A 27370-nucleotide genomic window follows, 5' to 3' on the forward strand; every position below is an offset into this window, starting at 1 on the left:
TCTCTCTCTCTCTCTCTATCTATCTCTCTAGCGCTCTCTCTGTGTTTGATCTCCAGTGTCTAGGAATATTCTCTAATTTCGTTGATTAATTTTACTTAATTTTACTTTTTCTAACGGGGTGTTCTCTCTGCCACAAAAAATGCAGTATTATATAAAGTGGTCATCATCGTAAATTGTTTCGGAAATACCTTAACCAGAATGTGTACATACATACATATTCATTTGAACAAACATTTTTTTAAAAATTAATAATTCTGAAAGTTTCTAAGCCAACAACGCTAATTAAAATACCTATGGCTTCTTACCAAATTCTTGGAAAATAATCTAACTGGCCCCTATTGTACGTCTGTCTGTACCACTGACCAGTTCAAACAACTGCAGTGACAATACCTGCAGCCACGAAGCCTCCAGCGACAACAGCAGCAGCAACATCCAGCAAGCCAGGTATATTTCCAAACTATTGAATAACGTATACTAGGTTTCGACACTCATTTGGCGGTGATAGCAAATAATCTAAGTCTTTGATTCGTGAATGTTTTTTTAATTTGGGGGGTGGGGGTGTTGTTAATCCATGAATGTACGTTAAGTGGAGCAACTGGCTAAATGTATAAACGTTATAAAGATTTTGTATTCCATTCTTTTATTCCTAGTCTTATGCAGAAAATTTGGTTGTGTAGTGAATGCACAAATTGCGTGCTATATTTTTCAAGAACAAATTTTGTTGATTCTGGATTTTTCCAAACTACAAAATAAATGTGTGCTCATCGTGCCAACAACGTTTAGTCTCTAAAATTTTCATGTCACCAGTGCCCCCAGTACACATTCTACCCTTTCAGAATTCAGTTGAAGTTGAATGTTTCCGAGTTAAGCAATTTCAGTCTAAGAAGAAGAAGATATGTGCACCTATATTCTTTCATATATACTACTTTATTCGACTTCTTTATCTAAATGTGTGCAGAAACGCTGGGTTCTGGGGCGTTGTAGGCCACCAAATAGATTTGTCTCAACAAAGTTTGAGGTACCAATCAAGAAGGTTCAGAATAATTAATTGTTCTTGTTCTTCTTGCTGTAATTCCTCCCAGCCGTTGCACAGAAAATGAACGATACACCCCAGCTCCAAATTGATCGGCAGTGTAAGGAAAAGTATTTGAATGAGTCTGAATGTTTTGTTGTGAACAATATGGGGAAGATAGTCACTGTACGCCTAAGAGGCTGCTAAGCTGCACGTGTATCGTAAGGGGCAGAAATGGACATTTGGAATGGATTGGGTGTAAAAATAAAACTTGAAAAAAAAGTTTTCGTGAAGTCAAGTGGTCCGTCAGGGAGGATGCCAACATAGTTTTTAAATAATTATATGTGTTCTCGTTTATTATAGACTTCATTTCGGATGGCAGCTCAATGTAGTGGTTCTGGCATTGGCACCATGATCCAAAAGCGATGGAGTTTTATTTTCAAGGAATGTTCTTGGCTGTTATGTCCAGGCTCAATCTCTGACAGTTATGAAAACTTAGGCTCTTAATTTTTTTTGTTAACCAGTGGGCGTTGGATAAGGACGTTTAGCAAAGTAAAATATCAAAAATCCAATTTTAATATACTGCTTTAAAGTTTCAATTTCTTTATTTAGTTTTTTTTTGTTGTTAACGGCACTTGTGATATCCTTCGCAGAGTGACTGCCCCAAACTATAGTATTTAACACAAAACAAAAGCAAACAAACCCGAAGCCAAACAACAACAACAACAGCAGCAGCAACAACAACAACAACAACAACAACAACAACAACAACAACAACAACAACAACAACAACAAAAACAGCAACAACAACAACAACAACAGCAACCAAACACAAATAACTGCACGGCTGAAACAGGAAACACAATACATGTGTACAATGTATTAAACGATTACGCAGCAGCCATAATTTTGGCAAGTAGAAAAATAATGGAGGGCACAGTGTTTACGCTGTGGTATTATGCTGAATTGCGGCGCGGGAAGCCGTGATAGAAACTCCCAACGGGGAACTCTTTACCTTGGGATGTTTGATGAGGATTCAAACCTTAACGTCAACTCGTCTTGTCCTCTCGGACAGGGCGCCAAAGTTGGGGTCCCACCTCTTAAATAACCACACCGTGTTAAAAACGGCGTTCACATTGTACTTTTATACCCCTGTTTGCAGTTGGGAGAAGCAAATATTGCTTTCCTGTACTTTGATGATCACAAATAGATTAAGACATTGGGGGGCGTTTTTGTCTTCGCAGGACCATGTGTGGACAGAATAAACTTCTGTCTTGTCTACTCCAAGAAAGCATGTGATGACACCACATGGGCAGATAGCTATTGCAGGAAGTGGTGTAATAGATGTTAAGACGCAAACACCGTTTCCCATGAGCAGGTCAAAGGTGAGGTTTTGAGACTCTTTACGGATTTGAGATTTGATGAACTGGAAAAAGTTTTAATGTCATAGTGCTGCTGCTTCTATAACAGAATTGTGATTGTGGTAGAAGTAATAGCCTGACAATTGCTGCTGTTGATGATGTGTTTGCTTCTGTACCACCACCACCACCACCACCACCACCATCATCATCATCATCATCATCATCATCATCATCATCAGCATCATCATCATCATCATCATCATCATCATCATCATCATCATCATCATCATCATCATCATCTTTATGAACAGCAGTAGCTAGGGTAGCAGCAGCATCGTCGCCGATGTTGTTATTATCACTATTATAGAAACCAACAACAAGACTAACCCACGTCAGTGTCGTGATATCGCCTTCGAACTGATAACAGAATAAGTAAAGCCCGATGATGAAGTAAATTAAAAGGGAGGGGGTGGATTTTGGAGAAGACGCTGACAAAAAAAGTAAAAGGACGGTGAGAAGGACAGGAAATTGACAGAGATATCAGAAAAAAAACCACAGGATGGAAAAGAGTGAAAAGTGACATTCGATATAGAATGGTTTGAAGATAAAAATAGAAAAAGAGCTTTTCGCAAGAGGTGGGAATCATGTTCAAGACCTATCATGTTCTTCCAGGGAAGCTTACGTAGTTTTAAGATCTGATCTCAATGGATAATGTTGATCAACTACTTTTTCCCATCCACAGGGGCTTTCAGAGCCACATACCTTGACCGTATGGCTCACAGATACCCATAGATTCATTGTTAGAAGAATAAATTGATTAAGATAACAAGTTGCAAGCTTTTCTAAAATTCATGATCGGTGTCTGTTCTTTTCTTTCTGTCTAGCGCATTCACAGCCATGTCAGTAAACCAAAGAACAATCTGTGCTATACTTGCCCTGTTCACATTGCCGTCTTATTGTCCGAGTTACTCGTTTTGTTGTTGTTATCTTTGTGGCTGTTGTTGTTGTTGTTGTTGTTGTTGATGCTGTTGTTGTCGATATTGTTATTTTTGTTTATGTAGGCACTGTGACACCATTCTGCTTGTAGCAACCACGGGGAAATTATTGTGATGGCGGATAAGTTCTCTTTTCCCAGTCTCGTTTGATTATATTATTATAATAATTACTATAATTACTAATGCAATCATCAGACAATGAGAAAAAGACAGAAAAAGTCTCACACAATCAGCATGTGCCCGAAGCAGTACAGTACGCCCTTGAACAAATACAGCTACCATAGAGCATGTAAGCAAACAAAACAAAGACAAAACAATAACAAAACAAAACAAAACAAAAATGAAACAAGACAAAACTTAACTGCAAAACGTTCAATAAAAACAGTAAACAAAAACAAATTGTTTTTGTAGTAGTAGTAGCGCCGTAAAACCTTATACTACTACTACTACAAAAACAAAAACAAAACAAATCAAAACTAGAATTGTAATTTGTTACTAGGACTTGAACGACTTAAATTGTTCCAAAACGTAAATCATCAGTCCAAAAAGGGTAGGAGGGTGATTTTTTTATATTCGAGTTGACTTGCATGGGATGACTTATGCAACTGTCGACAACTGCCCTGTTCCCGCACTCGTGCTCTACAAAATGGGAATGCGGAGTTCATCAGAAGACACCTTTGATGTAAGTCTTCTTATAATCATTGCCAGTCTCAGTGACCATAGCAATGAGACCAAGTTTGAAATCGACACTGCCACCTGTGCCCGGAATTGGCTGCGCCGTGTTGACCACCTGCCCTTCTACTGCCCACGTGCTTGGGTCAGCTCGCTGCTCGCTCAGCTTGGTTGCCCATAGCAGACTTGAACCTGCGTTTGCCGGGTCCGCTTCTATGGCCAACAGAAAAGCCTGTTTGTTGGCATCAACTGCTCCCAGCACTATAGTGTCTCTATTCGAAGATGTGTTCTGTCTGGTAATGCTCAGTTTTGAGGTGATCGTTGTATTGGGACCCAACTTGGAGACCATACCTGAAAAGTACAAAAGTCAGCCATGCAATTTGTTCGTTGCCTCAAAGTAAGACTAATATAGGATAAATAAACCAGGATAGTAAAAATAAAACTTAAGTAACTTATATTGTTTACAAGGAGCAAAATGGAAGCAAATAGGGTATCTCTATTAAAATCGACAAAATTTATGCTATGCCTGAAAGGGCCCTTGAACGAAAGAGAATTTTTACTCCAGTCCACCATTTGTGGGCGGTAGAAAAAATGCCTATTCTTGCTTCCCCAATCCTGTGCACTAGAGATTGGGGAACTACAAAACGTACTTGCAAATATATGGGGCTGAGTAGTAATGGTTGATAGAATGCACGTATCCGACTAGATATACATATGTACGGCAATTGATGATTTCCCATAACAACAATATCATTGGTTGCTGTGATCTACTTTGTTTATACTCAATATATCTGAGTTGCTAAAGCAATGGGTTCGTTGATTGCTTAAACGCTATGGGGTGTCTAAATGAAGGACATACTTAAGGGGCAATAACTCGGTTATCTCAGCACGAATTTTAACAGAACCTCGAGCATATAAAACTCAGTCAGGCGACTTCAAGTTTGTGAATATGAAGAAAATCATTCAACATGTTCGAGGAATATCAGGTTAATAAATTTTCAACCAATATTGAATAAAACGCAAAACTTTGCTTCTTAAAAATGTTCCAATCCAAGGGCATAATCGGCCCTGTGTTGTTTCAGGACGAGATCGGCAAAACAACGAGAGTTACATCATATCAGAGTTACATCATATCAGATGGATACCTCACTGTGCTGTCAATGTTGAACAGTAGGTTCAAATAATCGTCCCAGAAACGTGCCACAAGGTTATTCAAAATTCCCAGTGGTGTTTTGGAGCATGTGAAGAAAAGATGGTCGACACCTGGAATATACATTATGAAGATCCACAACTTTCCCCCAGTTTATTTAGCAATATCAATTTTGTATAAATGTGTTATTCAATCCACAGATAATGATTATTTGGAGAAAAAAGACTATTGTTGATTTTTAACAAGTTGCTAAGTTTTGCGTTTCACTCAAATTTGGTTGGAGTTTTTTAAATTTGATGGGGGTTTTTTAAATATGGGAGTTGATTTTTTTCGTTTGATTATATATGACGTGGCCCTGTTGAATTCTATTTCTTCGAAGTTTTGTTGTACTTTGTCCAAAGATGACCAAGTTATTGCCATCTTAGTGGGTCCTTTTTTTAGACACCTAGTTATCTGGTTTTGAGGAGACAGAAATTCGATGATATTGCTTTTAAAATGCTTTATTCTAAAGAGCAACAAACGAAATTTTTTAATAACTTGATAGAGCTGCATTAACCATTGGTTTTCTCACTTTAAAGTTATGAACTTACCGACATCGATGACCTGGACGACAGCACCGTCTTGTGTTCTGTACCCTGTTAGCTTTGCGGGCGAATTGGAGGATACCCACACCATATGAAATCGTTCCGCTTTTCTGGGGCCACGGAATTTTATTGGTTCATCGTATGTATCAAATACAGCCATTGGTCCATAAAAACTGGAAGCATTAAACAGCCTTGAAGCATAAGCGCCTTCATCTCTGAAAGCCCAGAGTTTCGAGTCGTAAGGTTCTCTTTTGCTCACTTTGTTTGGCCAGATCATGTTGATGTATACTGTATTGTTGAAGTAGGTGACAATAGGCACCTGTTCTTCTACGGGTACCGGCTGGGGCTGTGTGCTAGAGACTGTTGATGGCATGGAGTCCTGAGCTCCTCCTTCCATTAAAAAGTTGGCATACCAGGCAATGACAATCCTTGGGGCCATTTGATGGAGAAGGTCAAGAGCGAATAGACGTTTCCAAGCTAGCTTGGTCTGTAATATAGAACAAAGAATCATCTTCCTAATGAAATGGCAAACTTTTCCAATTGCGTCGATGTTGTTTTACATTTTTTAAAAATTGGGTGGAGCAAGAAGGAATCAAAGAAAAACAAGGGTTATATCGGAATGCCCTCGTTAATCACAAATGAATAACAACCATCAATCGTTGTTAGCTTGTCATTATAATCACGTTGTTAAAATCTTTTTAAAGCAAAATATTATGCTTATCTCTAAATCATTTAGCGATAAAAACCTCACGTGTGTTACGCATTGGAATGATTTTTGTTTCTTCATGGCAAATTCCTTACATTGTCCTAAGCAAAAGGAGATCCTGAATGTGAGGAGTGGATGTGTGTTATGCATAATCTGCAGGTAATGAGACTGCTTACTGTTGTGTTGGCTCCATCGGGAATAAACTTGGTCACAATGTAGGCTCGGTTCCCTGCAATTACCGGATGACTGCAAGGCACAAACGTTCCGTTCATCCTCTCCCAGCTCCCTTTCAGAGTAAAGGCAGCATCGATAATGCCGTCTGAAAAATACAGTGTCACAATTCATGCTCTTGTACGTGCTAGCTCCGGTATCAGTCTTAAAAACTTCTCTACCGGCGTCTGTGGAGTAGCGTTTAGACGCTTCGCTGTCGCACTCAGAAAACTTAATTTCGAGTCCCGAGTGGGGTAGCATCTTGGTCTTTCTGCAGGGCCGTTGGAACTTTTCTAAGCCTGGGTTAGCCCTGTAAAGGAGGGTTGAATCTCGCCCCCTGAATCGTCTAAGATGTGTCGAGGGGGGAGGTGGGGGCGCGTAAAACTCCTACATTAAAACAATAATCAAAACGTTATCTTCCTTGTATATTTTGGAAGGTAACGTGTCCATTAAACGCTAGTGGGAGGTGCAATCCTTTAACCGCAAATTGCACATATGAACTTGAACACCCTGATACTCATGACCGGCTTAATAATGTTTGCACGATATGGAAAAGAAGAAGAGGAAGAAAAGCAGAAATAGAAATAGAAATAAAAACGCCAGATGTCTTTACCATATTAACAGGCATTATCAAACTTTAACACAAAATGAACCAAGCAGTGCAATGCTGATTGCAAGAACTAAAAAGTTATCCAAATCTGAAAAAAAGATATAGGAATGGTAAACGTTTGTAATAGATCTATGTCTAAGAAAGGTCAAATTGGATCCGTCCACAGTAACGCATCGCAGGGAGATCAATGTTTTCCTTTTCATGAATTCGTCAAATGTTAGAAGTCAAGTTTAAGTTTGACAGAGGCTCTAATTTCTTTTTAAAAGAAACTAGCCCCATACAGCAATAATTACTATATTATTATGTGACTGAATATTTGTTTTATCACAACAGCCAGATTTAAGGTTAGCTTAAAGTAATGACCAGCATCCAGCCAAGAGCTCATTATGCACTTTGGCGCTGCAACCTGCGTTCTTCCTTTATTTCCTCACGTACAAGCTGATGGAGCAATGATTCTTCTCCGTTTCAAACAGCCTATGTACTCCAGGTGAGTTGTTCATTTCAAACCAAACGAAAAGAAATCTTTGAAAGTACATAGTGATATAATTCAATTCACCACAATACACTGTTGCTGATACTAGTCTGCTAGTAATATTCACGAAACGAACGCGCGCGCGCGCGCGCGCGCGTGTGTGTGTGTGTGTGTGTGTGTGTGTGTGTGTGTGTGTGGTTTTGCATATGTCTTGCGGCACCCTTACTCCACTAAACAAAAGAACGAACCTGTGTCGTAGGTAAAAATCTGGGCTGTTTCTGTTTTGGTCGCCGTCAGAAATAGAATGCTGTTGTTGGAAACCATCACACTGTTAGGGGTAAAAGAAGACGTGTAAAAGAAGACAAAGGTGAGTTCTCTTTAAAGACGAGGATGACACATGATATATGTCAGATCAGCGACAGACCAAAAGTAATGTTGCTTCACATTTCGAACCATCAGACACATATCAGTAACACGAATTTGCATATTTCATAGTGCTGTTGTCGGCCTTTTAAAGTTTTAGATTTAGAAAACGGAACTGAAAATTCTGTATAAATAACGAAAGTATCCTTCTTTTTCTAAAATGTCCCCAAAGCAGCCCGTCTTTTTTAAAATAATCAGTGCTAGCTTGTTGGGATAAAACTGCTATAAATGCATACTGTGTGTCTCGTGATAGATATTATGTTTCAGTTTGGATTTATGCAGAGTTCTTAGTCATTTGCAGTACATTCTAGATTACGTATCTTCCGAAAATAATCTTACAAATGAACCACTACTGGCGATTACTTTCCATCAAATATTGTTTTAGAAGATGTAGAAGGGAAATAATATAGGAAAGTTTCATTCTAAACATTTGGATGCCGGTATTGACCACGTACGTATCTCTTATGGTTTTGACCTAGCGTTCGAACTATGTCTAAACCCAATACGTGAAGAATGAAATCTCACGTCTATCGCCAGATAAATGCTCACTGTTATACACACACACACACACACACACACACACACACACACACACACACACACACACACATACATACATACGTACAGTGACTTCTTGCTCATACCCAAAATCTGGCTGCATTATCTTAATCCCAATTGGATGCTTGGGTGTCCCGTCGTTTGACACATAGACAAGATTATTTTTGTCTATTCCTATAACGTCTCCGTAGACGTCCATTAAAGGCAAGTACGGGTTGCTCATAGCTGTATAATTCCACAGCTGCTCGCCTGTTGAGGGATCCAAACTCACGTACCCTCTGTAAAAATAAAGAGAAAAGTAGGGCATATAGTCTCGCCGACTTACTAATTTATTTGCTTAATTATTTTTGCATTTATTAATGTAGAACATCGTATTACAATGTATTAATTTATTTGTTCACATATTTATGTCTCATTTAAATTATTTATTTATTGATTCAAGTTTCTATGAGTTAACAAGTCCAAGTAGCAACAGGTCAATCTCGGAGTTAAAATAATAATACGTGCTATAAATATAATACATGGACATAAAAGTGGAAAGATGATAGAACTATATGCGAAAACATGTATACATGAAAGCATTTGTAAGCATTTTAGTTACACAATTTTCGCAAAAGTGGGATCTTCTTTAGGTATGAAATGAACCTTTTCACTACACGCAAATGAAATAAGTACCCATTTCACTTCCTTTGAGTAGGTCGTAATCTCCATTAAAACAGGATAAACTTAAATTAGGAAGCAACTACAGGAAATTCTTGAACGAACTTCAAAAGGCATTTACATGACTGTTGATAAAGAAATGAGATGAAACTTGAGGCCTGCGCTTTGAGACTTGAACTCTTAGACAATGCGAAAAACTCCTTAACAAAGCGGCATTTGACAACTAACAAGAAACTCATCATCCCAATGTAGCCGCATAACCAATGTGGTTTTTTTCTGATGAGTTCAGACATTTTCCTAACTCAAACAACTAATTTTGGGGACAGCATTAAAGGAATAATTTTCAAATTCTAGTGGGGTATGAATTTCCTTGATCTTTCCGGTATTCCTTTACTCTCAGCCCCATATCTTGGCGGTGGACAAAGGGCTAGCGAAATATGTTCATTGTGTCTAGCTGTAGCTACAGTTCATTAAAAAGAGAGCAAACAAACACACAAACAAACAAACAAAAACATCAAAAGTCGGGATCAAAGTCTGAATCGTGTTGAGAACGATGAAAGACAATATTATGCTTTAGTTAAGAAACAAAGAAGCAATAGATCTACTATCAGTCTTCTCACGGCACTGATCCTTGTTTTATGGAAATATTATATAGCCACGCCAGAGACAGAGGCAACTTTTGTGGTGCTTCTTTCCTCCTTCAGTAATTTGCGTCACGTTATTATTTTTCTGAGAGTAACTGATATCCTCCAGGAGCTTTCTTCAAACTCTGTGCTGTTTAGTGATGGTGTTTACTCTTACCTTTGGGTAGTGCAAACGACAAAATCCTGATTGCTGATGCAACCTCTTCCAACAACCCCAACGTCCGCCGCATTACCTATCTGTTCAATAGCCTTTGACCACTTTACTTGACCATTAGAGGACGGTACCCCGGCGCTGAGGGAGAAACTGCCCCAGGACAAGCAGCCCCATGTTGGACATCCAGAGTTGATGTCCGCGGAAACTTGAGTGACCGCAAGGCAGAGCCATGCTGTATACCAGACGGGAGCCGAGAATGTCATCGTACACTGTGTCCTCGCTCTGTCCAAAATCCGACTGGGATTACGAACACAGTTCAAGCCCTTTTAGCTGTTGACATGGGGTCAGAAACTGTGAGTGACAGGAACCACCAAAATGAGAACTAAGCACACGTTGTAGCATTTTGAAAACAGAATAATGTAATTTTTATTGCGTGTGCAATGCAAGCCTTTTGCTGTCGTTGTTATTGTTGTTGCTGTTGTTGTTGTTGTTGTTGTTGTTGTTGTTGTTGGTGGTGGTGGTGGTGTTGTTTGTTTTTTATTTCGTTTTTTTTAATTTAGAAAAAAGCTAAGGAGGGGGCATTACAGGTACATGTATTCAAATGAACACCGATGTAGCACAGCCTTTAGAAACAGATTGATCAATTCTGCTGGTGTAACTAAGTCAGATCACTTAGGCTTTCAGACTTTCACAAATTTACCTTTAGGTTTTGTGTATCAGATTCAATATTTGTGAGTGTATGTACATGGCCAATAACCTTGTATGTCTGATTCAAATAGGAAACGCAGATAAGTTCATCTCTTTATAGTGAAGTTCTGGCCCTTTCACACACTGTCTTTGATTACTGTGCCACTTTAGAGCCCTAAGTGAAGTGAATGGTCAACTATATGTTATCGGGTCAAAGGTAAGAGTGAATGTCATATACATCCCAAAGCTGAAAGATACGAGCTCGTTCAGTTTCATGCGGCTATTGGTGCGATAAAATAACACACTAGGTACTTTCAAGTGAGCGGACCAATCAATCATTACAATAGTTTTTCTTAGCTGTTCGTAAGAACTGGTCTTGAAATTCAACCAATCTTTATTGGGCGATATAGATATTCCCAGGGGACCAAACAGTGCTAGAGGAACAATAAATGGCATCTTATTTCGTTTTGACTCTTTCCTTGTGCTCGGACAAGCAAGAATAAGCAGCAGCAATACTTTCGTAAACTCGTTTTGTTTCCTATCGATCCCTCCTTCCCCAACCCCTTCTCTCTCTCTCTCTCTCTCTCTCTCTCTCTCTCTCTCTCTCTCTCTCTCTCTCTCTCTCTCTCTCTCTCTCTCTCTCTCTCTCTCTCTCTCTCTCTCTATCTCTGTATATATATATATATATATATATATATATATATATATATATATATATATATATATATATATATATATCAATATATCCATATATCTTTCTCTTTATGTGCCGACACATATATGTATGTATGTATATATATATATATATATATATATATATATATATATATATATATATATATATGTGTGTGTGGGGGGGGGGGGGGGTATACAGACAAAAATAAGTAAAAGGCGGAGGGTCACTGGGTGTGTGTCCTTGAGCTAGACACATTACATGTATAATTGGATTGCATGTATTGGTGTAACATTGTCATATTATTATAGACAAATGGTGTATTGTATTCATGTAATTAAGGTCGTCATTGTAAAGTTAACTTCTTCATGTAGTTCAACAAAAATGGTATTTAATTCTTTTTATTTTTACAGTGTACTTTTTTATGGGGAGTTTTCAGGTCTTTTCTTTTCAACAGACAGTAAGAGGTTCTACTTCATATAATGTCCGTTCAACGTGTAGAGGGGTTTAAAGTCTATTCCTTTCTATACCTATATCGAAGACAATATCGAGGCGACGACTAAATACATATTTCTTTTAAAAAGGTAAGAAGAAAGATTACCCATTGATAGAGGATTGATGTAGAACATTGCCAATTTGTCTCATATGACCACAAACACAACAAGAACAATACATTTCACTGTGCCTTCAATTTGCTTTCATAACAATTTCATGAAGCTAACGTTCGAGTGACTGCTCAGCACCAATTGAGCTATTGTTATCAGTCAAGTATTCTTATGATATCCTTACTATGAAGACAAGGTCGTAGTCTACGATCTGATAAGTGTGAGGTCATTTTGATTACAAGGGGCCGCCAAAGGACTCTGAAACTGGCCCAACAATACTTGCAAGAACAGTTGAGGTATTTCAGCGGTAGAAATTTTACTCTGGTCAAAAACTCTGTAAAATACTATTGTGGTTAATCGCAGAAAATGTATTCTTTCTACTCTGCTCTGCGATCACAGAATATAACTCATCTAGTGACTTTTTAATTCCTATTTTAGATTTTAAAAATGAAAAAGAAAGAATAAGGATGAGAAAAAATGAGTAAAAGAAATGGACAGAAAAAAGCGAAGAAAAAGGAACAAGTACAGAGACATGGAGAACAGACGTACTGCAACGACTCTAATTGTTGATTGTTTTAATCAAAACAATTGAGATGAACTAAGAGGCGGACTGATTCGACCTCGCCCGGTTCTAGGGAACATGACGTATCAAACAATTTTATTGCAGTTGCGAACGCCGTAAAAACCTATACTAAGCAAACAAACAAACAATTTTAAAATTCAAGTAAAGACGGTACTGAGAGAAATCCATGAACCAGATGCAATAACGAGTGCTTACGTATTATAAAATGACCACTGACAATTATATCAGTAGCATTTGGAACGGAAACCGCAAAGTTCAGCCCCCATTTTCATGGGTCAAGTAGGCTATTAGCTGGTGTGATAGCAGTCTGACCATCGAACATTCACCTGTAGGGCCCTGTCAGTGAGGAGAGTAGTCGAAGCTTAGTGTGTCAACTGTCTCTTCATTGACTAAATAACTTTACATTTTTGTAGAATAAATACATGTAGTTATGAGTACCGGTATGGATTTCAATAGGTACCTAATAAATCAGTGAACAGCGTTAGCGCAATAGTTTGAGGTTCGAATGCTAGTGAGGTCTTTCAAAATGGTTTCCCTTTTTCCTAATGAAATGTAAAATTCTCGGAGTCCGGTGCCCCGTTTGGTAACCAGGCATCTAGCTATGTGTGTATCTTTAAGTAAAAATAATCACTGTAGTCCCAGTGGAGGGACTTCAATTGGGAAGCTTTTCTGAATATAATTGCTCTGATACATGTAATCTATTCTCATAATCATGCACACACGAACACGTACGTGATTCGCATTTATACCTTTCAATGTATGTATCTGTGCTCACACACTGTAACAGACACACACACACACACACACACACACACACACACACAAACAAACATCCCCCACACCCACCCCCACACTCTCTCTCTTTCACACACGTACAATCTCACACACACACATACACACAAAGGCAAACACACACACATACACACACACACACACACACAGAGAGAGAGAGAGAGAGAGAGAGAGAGAGAGAGAGAGAGAGAGAGAGAGAGAGAGAGAAAGAGAGAGAGAGGGGGGGGAAGGAATGAGGCAGAAAAAAGAGTAAGAAATAGAGACTCACACAAGGAGCAAGCAGCAAGACTCAAGGGTCACGATATAAATAGCAACACAAAGACGCTGCAATGAGGGCCAAATCTTTTTTATTCTTCACCTGCCACTTCACATTGTCAAAGCAAAATTTTACAAGAAATAATTTCAGAAATCAGTAACTACTATGTAACTTTTTACCTATCTGATTGCGTTTTCTGTATTACTTAAAGTTAAAGTTAACGACTAAATTTCGTAGAAGAGTAACTGACTAGTAAATAAACAAATCGAATCAGATACGTTTAAATGGACCTTTGCGGTGATGGTGATGATGATGATGATGATGACGATGATGTGACCAAAATACAAAAGGAAAAACAATTGTGTCTCAATAGAAACTTAATGGATCTTTAAGTCGGGTTAATCATAAAACATTCACACTTCTTTCAAATCTCTTTCTTTTTCTTGCAAAACAGATGCAGCTCAGGATGTTGATGATGGCAATGATGGTTTCTCTGACAATTTTAGAAATAATGAACAATCTTTAAATGGTACTGTGATGTGATTGGGTAGACGAAGACGATGACGAAAAAATGCAGAAACGTTGAGGAAAAAAATATTTATGTCACAAATAAAAATAATCATTTTTAAACTAATTTTTTTTTAAAAGCTTGGAATTGATATATGGCATGATACTTTTCTTGAAATGAAAAAAGGAAATCGAAAGAAGCATAAACAAACCAAAAATCAAAAGCAATAGAGGGAAAACGATGGCACAGTGCTTCATGGTGTTCTTCCAAGGATGTATACCATGGAAAACACTCCCCAAAGTTTCAAAGCCGTATATAATCAGGAACAGATTGCAGCAAAACAAAACAGACACTGTTTTACACAGCAATGGAGCGATTGCACTAAACAGATGTAGCAAACATACATGATCATTTGGGGGTTGAAATGGCACGAACGTTCAGCTTCGATAAGTTGACACGACAATACGACATTCTAAGAGCTTTCGGCATTTTTAGTCACTGATGTCATGGGTTGGAGTTGAAACATTCTTTCATACAATGACAATACAACATAATAATCTGAAAATAGCTATATATATACAAGCAGATATTAATTGAAATCTATGATACAATATGGCACGACGTAGACACTGGTTTGGTGCTTGCAGACGCAAGGATATGCACACCAAGGATGAGTATTTTTTTCATGGTTTATAGATTACAGGTACCCTCCCTCGGACCACATCCCATCATAGTCCTGCCCTCTGCGCCTCGCCCCCCACCCCTACCTTTTCATCCTTACTTTCAAGAAGCTTTCTCTTACTATCTCTTACTATCGATTCACAAATCACCCACAAGGCAGATGCTCTTTACATTTTTTTTGTGTTTTGAAAATAGCAGAACTCGATATACATGTTTTGACGGTCTGGGAAAATGTTAAACAAACAAAACAGATAGATATCGTCTTTTTCATTATCTCAGAATTTAAACTTCATGATCCTTTGCGACTTCACTTTTTTTCTGCGAGAAGGGCAAAATCTAATATTTTTTGTACTAAGCTCACCATCCATTGTGTCTGCCTTAGTAAATCAAAAGTGATAAAGTCTACATCCCCATAAAAAACTAAACAACTCGGATAATAGTAAGGCGGATAGAAGGAATCTATGTGGCATCAGGTTTTACCGTCTCGCTCTTTCCGAAGTGACGGGCAGTGGCGAGATAATCTCTTTAACACAAATGGTGGTGTTCGCACAGACGACGAAGTGGCCTTTGCACGAAAACACATGACCAATCAGTATTTGAGGTACTACTATAATACTGGCCAGCAGTAACACTGGCGCATTTTGATCGATTTAGTCTCCTATCCAACATGGGCACAACAACGTACACTTTACAAAATTCAGACCATGTAAAAATAGGTTTTATGCCTCTACGAACTGTACTTGAAGTCCATACGTCTAAACGCCAGGAATGCAATGGGTGCATCTAGACGTCTTGTGTACTGAAAAGGATTAAGATCTTAATCATCCATCACTTTGAGGAATTTTGAAAACGAAATAATGCTAAAATAATTAGTTTTAAAAAACGTACGTTTAACTAAAGCGTATTTTCAATTACAAGACAAATTTTGAGAACAAAGGGGCATGTACCCTGTTTTACTATAGTTGACATCATTTTTCTTTTTAAAAAAACGTTAAACGCTTTTCAAGTACTTGTCGTTTCAGCGGACTGAATTCAGTGCAAATATAGCACCTTAGCGAAATCGTTCAAATTAATTAGTAATGCATTTATTTATGTACACGTTATATTCTTTGTTAATAAGACTTACACCCACTGAACAAACTTTGCTACCAATCACCCACCAAACGCACTCGGCATGAACTTAGTAATAATATATTAACTTTTCCTACGACATTGTGCAAAAAACATTGCCAGACACTCTTCGGACCTTACAATGGGTAAGCTAGAGAATAACGTTACCTCGATATATTACTCACCTATTTTATCTCCATAATTCTCTCTCTCTCTCTCTCTCTCTCTCTCTCTCTCTCTCTCTCTCTCTCTCTCTCTCTCTCTCTCTCTCTCTCTCTCTCTCTGTTCTATGGGTTTGTCTGTCTGTCTCCCCCCCCTCTCTCTCTCTCTCTCTATCTCTCTCTCTCTCTCTCTCTCTCTCTCTCTCTTCTATCTATATGTCGGTCCCCCCTTCTCTCTCTCACTCTCTCTCTTTCTCTCTCTCTCTCTCTCTCTCTCTCTCTCTCTCTCTCTCTCTCTCTCTCTCTCTCTCTCTCTCGTTCTCTCATGGCACCGAGAAGACTCACGGAATCCCCATAGTAAACAGGGGAAAGGGAAGACATGTAGATCTGTCGATATGGAATATGGCACAGACCCAAGGAATCTTAGGATTATACAAGGAAAAGACAATGTGTCCAGATCTGTCAGCAATTAATATGGCACTGAGTAGACTCACAGATCCCGAAAACGCACAGGAAAACATTTCAGCGTGTTTCTGTAGAACATGGCACTGATTTATGCATCCTCACATTATACAGGAAAAAAATCTCAGAATATGGCACTGAGTAGTTTCACGGACCCAACGCCAAACTGCAATAAAGCAGGGCGTGAGAACGATATACTAGAATACATAACACAAAAGTACATTTAATCATTGGTTGAATACATATGTGAGTAAAATATACAGTATGGAAATGTATCTTGGTGCTTGAAAAGAAAGACACCAAAGACGACTGAAACGAAATGTGTGACTGGATTTGTAAACCGGTTTTGAAAATGAAAATTGTTCATCGGGATTATTTGAAATACAGCAATCAATGATGACATTCGATGAATATAATGAAATCTGTTTATATAAGTCATGGTAGAACCGGTACTGGGCTGGGAATAATAATACTATGCCTAATAGGCAATCATTGCAGATAGAATTTGCATATAATGCTCTATAAAATCAATGATTTGATGTTATGCGTAACTAAGTTGTGAATTTGACTACTGGAGTATGATCAAACTTAAAGCTCACAATGGACAAAAAAGTGAATCAAAAGAAATTTGATAGTAATTTTACGGATTCAATATTTTGATTTCAAGACAACATGTTATCGAACACAGCTGTATATGAACGATAAAACAAGTTTAAATCAACTTTAGATAGATCGTATTATGCTTTCACGAGTTTAATGTGAGATTCCGGAGTAAGTTGTAATCTTTTATTTTGTTCTGTTTACAGAGTGGTCATTCGTGACTTACAGTTTGATTTAAAAAGTAAAACCCTAAGTCATAATTTTAATGTAGAGATACTATTGTCATCATCATCACAATCACCATCACCATCATCGTCATCATCATCATCACCATCATTATCTCCACTGTCACTCTTTCATTTTTCCGTTCATTGGCCCATTCATTCATTCACAGTAGCTCATAATTTATCTACAAAGGTGAGTAGGAATAATCACGACATTCTAAAAATCATTTAAAAAAGCAAGCATAAAGCATGAATGATTCTCGTGAGTCCCTATTCCATTTACACATTTAGTGTGAAATCTCTAAAACGTTTGTACAGTGTCAGCTGATAATGATGCCTTCAAAACCTTTCCTCTTTTTTCCTCCTGCAGGAACAGGTTTTCAATCAAGAGAAAAGATCAGTGGGAGGGGGGAGTATGATGCTCAATGAACAACACGTAATTACAACCAAATATGACATTTAAATCAATAGATTAACCCCCCCACCCCCTCACAACAAACAATGATTTTCTAAGTTTCACAATCGTACCCTGGACAGAACCACGATAAATAAATAGAATTCCTATAATATGGATATCGATTATATTGTAATAGTTATTTCACTAGGCTATCTCGCCTAATCCAAAAGACTTGAAAACAAGATCAAACTTGGCCCTCAATATGAGTTGGGTTTTGAACCCTGTATCTCTCAACTTTACAACTTTAAAACAAACAATATTATCGTTCCAAATAAGACAGGCCGCTCAAACAAGTAGTGAATGGAAATACATGTATTATCTAGAAACCAAGTATCAAAGCTCAGTGCGTTTCTATTATTGTCCAGACTCTCAGTTTGATTTTTCTTTACGAGCATAGAAAGTCACCGGTAGATCGTCTGCTGGTTTTGTCACCGGAAGGAACACCATGTCTGCATCAGGGTTATGTAGCTCAAACGTCGCAAGTCGGCAGAGTTCCACGAGGAAGACCGTCATCTCCATTGTTGCGAGCGCTTTGCCTACGCAAGCTCTTGGTCCTCGTCCGAAGGGCATGTAGTGGCAAGGGTTTTCCCTGTGAAGCCGTTCAGACAACTCGGCGTCTTGCCATCGAGACGGTTTGAACTCAGAAACATCTTTGAAGACTTTGGAACTTTTGTGTGTGTCCCTGATGCTGTACACAACTGTCCAATCTTTTGGAATGTGGTAGCCCTGGAAGATCGTAGTAAATGCTTATGAGCATTGTGCCACTTTTTATTTCAAAACACTTCACGTAAGACACATGGTTTTATTTATTTTTTCTTTGTTAGATCTACCCATTAGTACAACTGCAAGTATTTTTTGGAAAACGTGAGATTGATAAGGACTTTCTACTTAATTTCGTCGTACCATCAGAGGCAACAACAAGCAAAAATTACATGGGGAGCACAACTGGAAAAACTGCAGTTGTTAGATAATGATATGGACAAACTAGTTTTCCGTGAAACTTCAATAACAGTATTTACAGGGGAGGCCATGCGTAAAAGAGAGCTTCATTCGTGAAGGAATGGGCAACAACAGGAAGAGACACAATTTCAATACAGCACTACTCTCTCTCTCTCTCTCTCTCTCTCTCTCTCTCTCTCTCTCTCTCTCTCTCTCTCTCTCTTTCCCTCTCCAACTACTCCACATAGTCAGTCAAGAGAGATAACCATTGTTAATATTTCACTCACCGCAACTTCTAGAGGTTTTTCCGCTTTCCTGAAGGCCCCTCCGGCTGGCGTGTGGAGACGCAAGGATTCCTTGATTACGCTCTGAGTGAACTCCAGCGTTTGCAGCACGTCATAGCTCAGTTCTCCCGGGCCGTCTGCAGGAGAGGGTGTTAAGAATTTGAAACGAAAGCATTTGTATATGAATGGCCTCAGTTATGGTGTCACCTACGCAATGATTTAACATTTACATTTTGATACCCAGTGCACATTAATTTGATCTATTTGATACAGTTGGGACCGGCCAGGATTTTCCTTCTTGGAGGGACAAAAATCTGCCATTTTGGCACAATTTGATTAAATCCTTTAAAATACAACCATGTTTGATTTTGGTGGGTTTGATCAGACTGCTTCAATGCCAGCTTTTGCCTCTCCGTGATAGAAAATCTGGCTGGTCTCGACTCAATTTGACTAACATTGATTGCTTGTGTGGACTGGGTAAAACAGGTAACGTTTTCCGAGATAAGAGTATAGATAATTATAATTATACTAACATTTACTCTCTTTGTACTATAAATCGACAGTAATTATCTTTGTGTACACCATATGACCATTTGCTACTAAATCGTGGTTTAGAAACTAAATGAGTCTAAAAGCAATTATAAACATTTAAGGGTTCTATTTTAATATCAGACCCCCTCCTTTTTTCCACTCAAACAGACACCCCCCGCCCTCCAAACAAACCCTGTTTAATTTGACTTGGAAAGAGAACTGCAAAACACAAGTAACCACAACATTGAAAAATGGACACTTTAATTGGGATTTTGAGGTCTGGGAGCTGTTGAGGGGAAAGGAAGGAGGGTGAAAGTTCAAAGAAAAAACGAAGCAGGGGAAAGAACAGGTTAATATATCTACAGGTCAGGAAAAGACAACGAGTTTTTTCCTAATCACAAAAAAGTAAAAGCAACAATAACTACAACAAAACAAAACTAAACAACAACCCCCCCAAAAATGACAACAAAAAACAGACAAACCCAAAACAACATGACATCAGCAATTTAGTCAGGAAAAATAAAACTTTTACGTACCAGGGGAGAGCAGTCCGGCAGTATTCAGCTCCTCTCTTATTTCTTCCACCACTTCTGGGTGCTGGCCGAGAAGAAGAAGCAGACAACACAGCGCCCCCGAAGTGGTGCCCGTACCAGCGATCATCAAACTGATGGCGTTGTCTACGATCTCCTCCGCTGTGAGCCCTTGACCAGCGCCTTTCCCAGCGGCACCCACTTCAGTGTGGTGTGCAGCCAGGAACACCTCCAACATGCTCACATGCTCTTTATCCCCCTTGTCAGCAAGTCGTCGCAAAACGAACTCGGAGATTATCGCCCTTGCTTTAGAAGCCTGTGAAGGAATGTGGAATTAATATTAATATTATGAAGAGGTTTCAGTCTTTTTCTTTTCAAAACTGCCTTATTGAGACAGAGAAACAGGTCTATCTTTTTTTCTCTCTCAGTTAGTGGCCTCTTCTACGCCCTCCCTCGGAGTGGGAGAGGAAGAGAGAATAAAAGGAGGGAAGAAGGGAGAGAGAGCGAGAGAAAGACAGAGAGAAGGGAGAGAGGAACACAGAGATAGAGAGAAAAATAGAGAGAAAGAAAGAGACAATGTGTGTGTGTTTGTGTCTGTGTACTTGTGTGAGTGTGTGTGTGTGTGTGTGTGTGTGTGTGTGTGTGTGTGTGTGAGAGAGAGAGAGAGTTACAACACACACTAGAAAATCATTGCAAGAACTGGAGGGAACTCACTTTGTAGAATCCTCCTCCTGGGATGTTGAGTGGTACACAGAACAAGTTGTTGTTGATGGTCATGACCGCTTTCCGCACACTGCCGTCCCGATCATTCTCAAGTCTACAGCCAAGCACCAGCTCCAGGACAAGGTCCACAATCAGCTGTTCACACGCCTGGAAACCCAGAATGCGACCTTGTCCACACCAGGACTTGATGCGTCTTTGCGTATTTTGTTGTACACACGGCAGGTAGTCGCTCAGTCTGAAGGGGGAAAACAAAGAATTGAATTCTGTTCAAAAGTTTGATTAAAGGATGTTTGTAAACGTTCTATTTCCCCTATCAATCATGAGTATATGGTTGGCAGATGCTTTGGTGTGGTTCGCTCCTTCCTTCCTATCAAACATCTAACAGTAAACCCTTATCTCTCCTCCTTCTTTCTCGTGCTTTTTAGTCTCTTGTAACATCTCTAATCTCCAGTTTGTATGACCTTGTTTATTGCAAGTGCAAGTGCCGTTAAACTCTTACTAAAACATTAAACATTGACATCATTTAGACCAGGGAGTGGACTGCTCCGTCCTACCTAGCACAGCTACCCTGGCCTGTAAAGGAGACCACAATTCCACAGAAAGGTGGAAACAATCGATAGAATAACTCTTAACCAAGAAACCGAAAGAACATCGTTTGTGTGCAAGGTAACGAGCATGTCAGTTACACCACAGACGCCTTTACTTTAAGGCTGGACGTTAATGGAAAACATTTCTATCCTCCCAAAATCAAGTGTATAAGAAGAAGACAAGCAGAAGTAACATTGAACACAAGAAACCAAAATGAAAAATGCAACTTTGTGTATAACTCAAGACTCCGAAATACCACATTTCAGACTTCACTAAAATTATCTGCATATATTCCGTACTTAAAGGACAGAACGTCTGATCACCATTTCACTTTAATCAGGACCTCACGGAGACACCTGCCCGGCCTGCCTGTGGCCATGGAAACCACCACAAACATAAGAAAAAGGAAACCAATCCAATAACCATGGAGCAATACAACGGGAGTAAATCTAACTTTAAGCAGGAACTAATCAGCAGTGTTGTCAATAGAAAAGAAACAAAACTGGGATGCAAAAAACTGAATCCGAGTTGGAGAAGGCACATAGACACCATAATGGTCATTTAGAGCTGAGAAAAGTCAAGAAATAAAGGAAGGAGATACAGATAGTTAGCAAAGAAAGCAAAACTGTCAATAACACCCTCTAAACCTTCGCTAAAATAAGAAAGAAATGGAAAAAAGAAGAAGAAAAACGGAAAGAAAAAGAAAAAAAAGAAAAACGGAAAGAAAAAGGAAAGAAAAAAAAGAAAACAAAAAGAAAGAAAGAAAGACCTACCTGGTGGTTGTGAAAGCTTCCAGGATGATCTTCTTCATTCTGACATGGTCATCACCCTTGGAGGTAACAAGACTAGCCTTGCCCATCATATGGCGCACTGAGCCCGGCAGTTTCATTGTGAGGCTCTGGGGTTCGCTGTTCAACAGATGGTGCAGATGTTCTGCCCCGGACACACGTGCTGTTGGGCTGCCCAGTAGGTGGGTCTTGTAGATTGGCCCGTAGCGCTTGAAGTGATCGACATAGAACTGAGCGCCCTGCACAGAATTGGGGGAAAATAGAGAGTCTAATAAAAATGATTTTTTACATAACATTTAGCGAGGACTTGCAAACCTTTTTCTATGGACTACAGTCCAAAATAGGTGACTCTCATCAATCTTGGTGACTTCAGTTTTAATTAAACTTGCTTCTGTGGGTATTTCCCTTCAATGGAAAAATCAAAATCAAGTAGTTGTCGTTGATTTTGTTGTTGCTGCTATTGTTGTTGTTGTTGTTATTTTTGTTGTTGTTGTTGTTGTTGTTGTTGTTGTTGTTGTTGTTTCGTAGCACACCTGTTTTGAGAACTCATAATGCGCTACTGAAGCATTGTATTTACGTCTGTTTCCTCTTTATTCGTAACTAAAATCTGATCTAATTTTTTAACAATCTGTCCTGGGTTTCATCACTTGATTTTTTTTCTATGCAAAACACAAAAAAGAGCGAAAATGGTAAACATTATGCTGTTGGGGTACAACAACGTTTCGAGTCAACTTAGGTGACATATTTAATTATTATGTTTATTTACTTTCGCTGCTATAAAAGAGTTATGCATACTTAGAAGTGTACAGGGTAGCTGTTGGTTTTCTTTGGCTTTATTAATTTCTTTATTTGTTTCTTTATTTCTTTATTACATAATTTACTTGTTTATCCAGGGGGGGGGGGGTCTCTTCCACGTATACCTTTATCTTTATAATAGGCACTTCAATGCATGCAAAGTAGAGATTTGCAGGATAATTATGCCGCCTTCGATATCACCTCACCAGAAGAGAAAGCAAAATGATAATACGAAAAGGCTCTTGAGTATTTCATTTAATTTTATTTAGAGTCCAAGGAAGATTTTTGTTATAGCCTCTGATCAGTATTCTGTCTTTTTTTTTCTTTCTCGCCAAGCTAAATTATCTCATTGTTTATTAACACGGTTGCGCGTGGGACCCATTTCTATAGAAGTGCAGTTAGTTGGTTGTATTTTTAATTAATGTTAAACGTGAATAAAACACGGCTGCTGGGTCTCGAGGCCACAGTTCTTTTTAAGACATCAAACATCTTGGTCAATCTAAAGAAAAGAGTCTAACATACTGATCAAAATATGTCTGGATATGAAAAACTCGGTAATTTTAATCTGCTTTATCCTTCGAAAGACAGTTGCTCCAGAATTAAAGACCACCCTCTTCCTTTGGTGAGCAATGTCTTCTCATGTTGCAACCACCTTTCGGTGTCCTCGTAGAAATAACGATTTTAATTACTATCATGCATCAGCAAAATTGTGTCTACCTGCTACTCATCTTCGAATCTCATTCCTTTTCGGTAAGACATGTACACACAGAACAAATAACAATAACTAAAGACAGTTCTGAAATTGAATGCTGTTGTGTGAACTGAAATGTTGCCGGCATCCTAAAATCTAGTTTGACAACACCTCTAGCTTCCCCCGCAAAAAAAAAACTCGTGTTATGAGCATTAACGCTGCACCAGGCAGCCTTTTCCTTTCTTCTATTTGCGAATCATACTAGAATCTAAAATAGTGCTTGCCAGCCTAGGCTGCATCACACACTAGTGGGCGATTTTGGTAATTTTGGTTGGCAAAGGGTAACGCCAGGGTAGTGACAGGTTTTTATTAAATACCCTTCGTGGAAATACGTGTAGGTATGGGGAACGAACATTCTTAGTCTTTAGAAGGTGGCGGAAGTGGGCGCTGGATACGTAAAGGTTGGCAAGCACATATCTAAAGCAACGACTTATGTGTAATATACATTTAAAATATATCTTTTGAAAATGCTTTCATGAGGGAAAGCAAAGGAGGTGTGTCACATACCTGCACAACAAATTGTACCGTCTCTCCAACTATAGGCCAGCCCAATGAGCCGGGAGGGAGGGGGAGGGACGAAGCTGGATCTTTCATTGCGCTGTACCGTAGTCTCCATGCCAACGTACAGACTGCCAACACAAGGCTTGTGACCACACTACACCAGACCATCGGGACCATCAGACCCAACACTGGGGTCAACACAGCCCTGAAACAACACAGAGCATGGAATCGTGTTTACAAGATGTAACCAGACATTGCAAAAATAAGAGACATTATTTTGTATCAACTACAGCAAGCAAGAACAAGAATTATAATTATATTGAAAGAGGGATTCTCGGCTAGGCAAAGTCAACAAGCAAAAACACCTATGTAAAAAATAGGACGGAATATAACTTCTCCTTTGTCTTTCTTCTTTCTTTTGTTTCCCTTTGATGCACTGCATCCCAAAGTCTTGAACTGTGATTACAACTGATTTTTCGTTCATAACCACAACTGTCACAGGCATTGTGTGGATTCGCGGGTTTTTTGTGGGTTTTTTGGGTGTTTTTTTTTGGGGGGGGGGTATGGGGAGGGGGGGGTTGTCTTCTTGTAGATTTCATTATCGTTGCTTTTTTATGTGAGTGCCTTTATCACTATCCACGTTGTTGAGTTCATTGCTGATGACAGTATTGTTTGTATTGTTGTCTTTGTGATTGTTGTTAGGGTATAACATGTTTTGGAGTTGTTTTTCTTTGTGTTTTACTGTTGTGTCTGCTGTGACGTATGAGACTTTCCAGTGTCAGCTTTATGGGTATAAATCATAATTGCGTTTGGGTTTTTTTTTCAACATGCCGCTTTAGCTACCTTGAGCAAAAGCTTCTCTTGTTTAGGTAGGCCTACATCTTTGTCAAAATTTGCAAGGCAGAGCATAGGTAGAAACTAGGCCTAGGTTTGCCTCATTTTATCAATGCAGATCTAGGTCACACAAGAGAAAAAAGCAAAGGTCACTGAGAACTGAAACATTTGTGTTATATGAAACATCTTTATCAACAATTTAGTACACTGTGCACATTGTATTATTAACAAAATCTTAAGCAACAAACGTGGCGTTTCCCATTTTTGTTTCTGTGACACTTAAGGTAGAATCAGGAACATCTGTTGACATCACTTATGGCATGGAGTAGGCCTAGGCTAGACTAGACCAGGAGAACGCTCCCACAATATCCCTTCGCGGATAAAATGAAGATCTAAGAAAGTAAACATCTATGAGTTGCAAATATTCACAAAGATACCACAAATATTTTTTTGACTGACAGTATGATAGCAAAAGAACAAAATTGTTAGTGTTGTAAAAGAGCGATTATCGATTCAGACACGAACATGACAGACGCATCACCCAAAAACGTCCGCGTTCTGAATGTTGTTGGGGTTTTTTTTGGTCTGTGCTTGACGCTTGGTGTGATCGAGCAGCCAGCAGAAGATTATTTGATCCCAGTTACAAATACTGTCATATTATATTTGTTACGCCATCTTAAATCTTAGTCTCTCAACCAAAATAACAAAACATACACTTGTTGCTACTTAATGGTGTTTGCTAATGAACCCTATGCTTGCAATCAGTACCTCGTTTAAAAACATATCAGCTTTTGGAAGGCCTAGATTCTATGTCACGTTAGCCTAGGACTCATTGTCAAGTTATCTAGCCCAAACTCATCTTCGAAAATTTAGAGAGCTAATGAAGGTTTTAATGAAAAATTGAATATGCAACCTTCGCAAGAGATGTAAGTAAATATTTTCAATATTAAATAGATGTACGGGTACACGAAATAAATTATGAAAATCGTACTACAATTTATACTTCCAGACGGCGCAGTCAGCATAAAGGGGCACTTTATTTCGCGTCTTTAAAAAAAAAAAGTTTCCAAAGCGTTAACAAAAACTTACGTAGTCATCTTATGCTTGAACTGTATTCCATTCGAACAAACCCAGGAGGAGGGTAGAGGGCTAATCCATGAGAACTTGCTCACCAGACACGGTAGGTTCAAACCTACGAGCGCGCACACGACCCGCCCATGGCCGTCCCGAGCTCTTATACCAGGCTCCGTGGCCTCAAATGACCCACTGGCCCAGTGACGCGTTTACTGGGTCAAACCATGCACCGCCTTTTTCAGTTGCGCCCCTTTGCCTGGTACTGTCTTGCCCAAGTCCTTAGGCCAAGCGGGTGGCAAGCGCTCTAAATCAATAATTTTCCAGTGGTGTAGGGTTATATTTTGGAATTTTGTCAAATGAATAAAAGAAATAAAAAGCATCTTTTGAACTAATATCTGTCCCAGTTTCTCCTTTCATATAAAAAAAAAAAAAATCAGAGATAGGTGCCTTTAGAATCACCCTCTGGTATTGTCAAAAAAAATTATTATTATTATATATATATATATATCTATATATATATACGAAAAAATAAATACATAAGAAAATAAATAAAGAGATAATTAAAATAATAATGTACAGGTATTAATTGATTATAACCATGACGATAAAACAATATTAATTGGAGGATATGGGGTCATTCACTTTTCACTGATTGTGCAAACAAAATGAAAGCAACAGGTGCACATGCAAAGCTTTTATACATCCTAGTTCCTTGTATCATTATAGTTTGAGAAGGAAATAACAGCTTATGCTGTGAAACATGGGGGAAAAGCTATTTTTTGTGTGTTCCATTCTGTTTAAATATAGTGAGTTTCACGTTGCAGTGTCTTCAAATGTCGTTCTTTCTTTTTCATCCTTTTTTTTCTTTCTTAAAAATAAACAGCTTTGGGCAGTTTTAGTTGCTTGGCTTGTACATTCGATCTTGCATATTATCATCTACACAGCAAGCCCCCCCCCCCCCCTCCCTTTCTCTTTTTCCGTTATATATTCTGTAAACGTTCTTTAAATTAACTGTATTATAT

At 38.7% G+C, this 27370-nt stretch overlaps 2 protein-coding genes and 1 long non-coding RNA gene across 4 annotated transcripts; 1 reads left to right on the forward strand and 2 right to left on the reverse strand.

Annotated features, from left to right (window-relative positions):
• Positions 1–365: 365 nt before the first annotated feature.
• Positions 366–3202, forward strand: LOC106011736. Its single transcript, XR_001184835.1, has 3 exons — positions 366–444; positions 2257–2397; positions 3116–3202. It is a non-coding gene; the product is annotated as an uncharacterized LOC106011736 (long non-coding RNA).
• A 629-nt stretch (positions 3203–3831) lies between these two features.
• Positions 3832–10486, reverse strand: LOC101852094. Its single transcript, XM_005098066.3, has 6 exons — positions 10215–10486; positions 8840–9031; positions 8021–8100; positions 6657–6799; positions 5781–6261; positions 3832–4391 (listed from the first exon to the last, which is right to left on the reverse strand). The coding sequence occupies exons 1-6, from the start codon at positions 10472–10474 to the stop codon at positions 4033–4035; spliced, it is 1515 nt and encodes a 504-aa protein (XP_005098123.1). The 5' UTR covers positions 10475–10486; the 3' UTR covers positions 3832–4032.
• A 6054-nt stretch (positions 10487–16540) lies between these two features.
• LOC101852321 (cytochrome P450 26A1) lies at positions 16541–26557 on the reverse strand. Of its 2 annotated transcripts, none has more exons than XM_005098068.3 (7): positions 26364–26557; positions 24447–24645; positions 22379–22632; positions 21009–21252; positions 20301–20610; positions 19237–19370; positions 16541–18736 (listed from the first exon to the last, which is right to left on the reverse strand). In XM_005098068.3, exons 1-7 carry the CDS (start codon positions 26369–26371, stop codon positions 18380–18382), a joined length of 1506 nt encoding a protein of 501 aa, XP_005098125.1. In that variant the 5' UTR covers positions 26372–26557; the 3' UTR covers positions 16541–18379. The 2 variants fall into 2 exon arrangements, with proteins under 2 accessions (XP_005098125.1, XP_005098124.1); XM_005098067.3 differs by lacking the exon at positions 26364–26557 and adding an exon at positions 25523–25665.
• Positions 26558–27370: the final 813 nt, after the last annotated feature.

This window comes from Aplysia californica, unplaced genomic scaffold (genome assembly GCF_000002075.1).
Source record: "Aplysia californica isolate F4 #8 unplaced genomic scaffold, AplCal3.0 scaffold00171, whole genome shotgun sequence".
Taxonomy (NCBI): Eukaryota; Metazoa; Mollusca; class Gastropoda; order Aplysiida; family Aplysiidae; genus Aplysia; species Aplysia californica.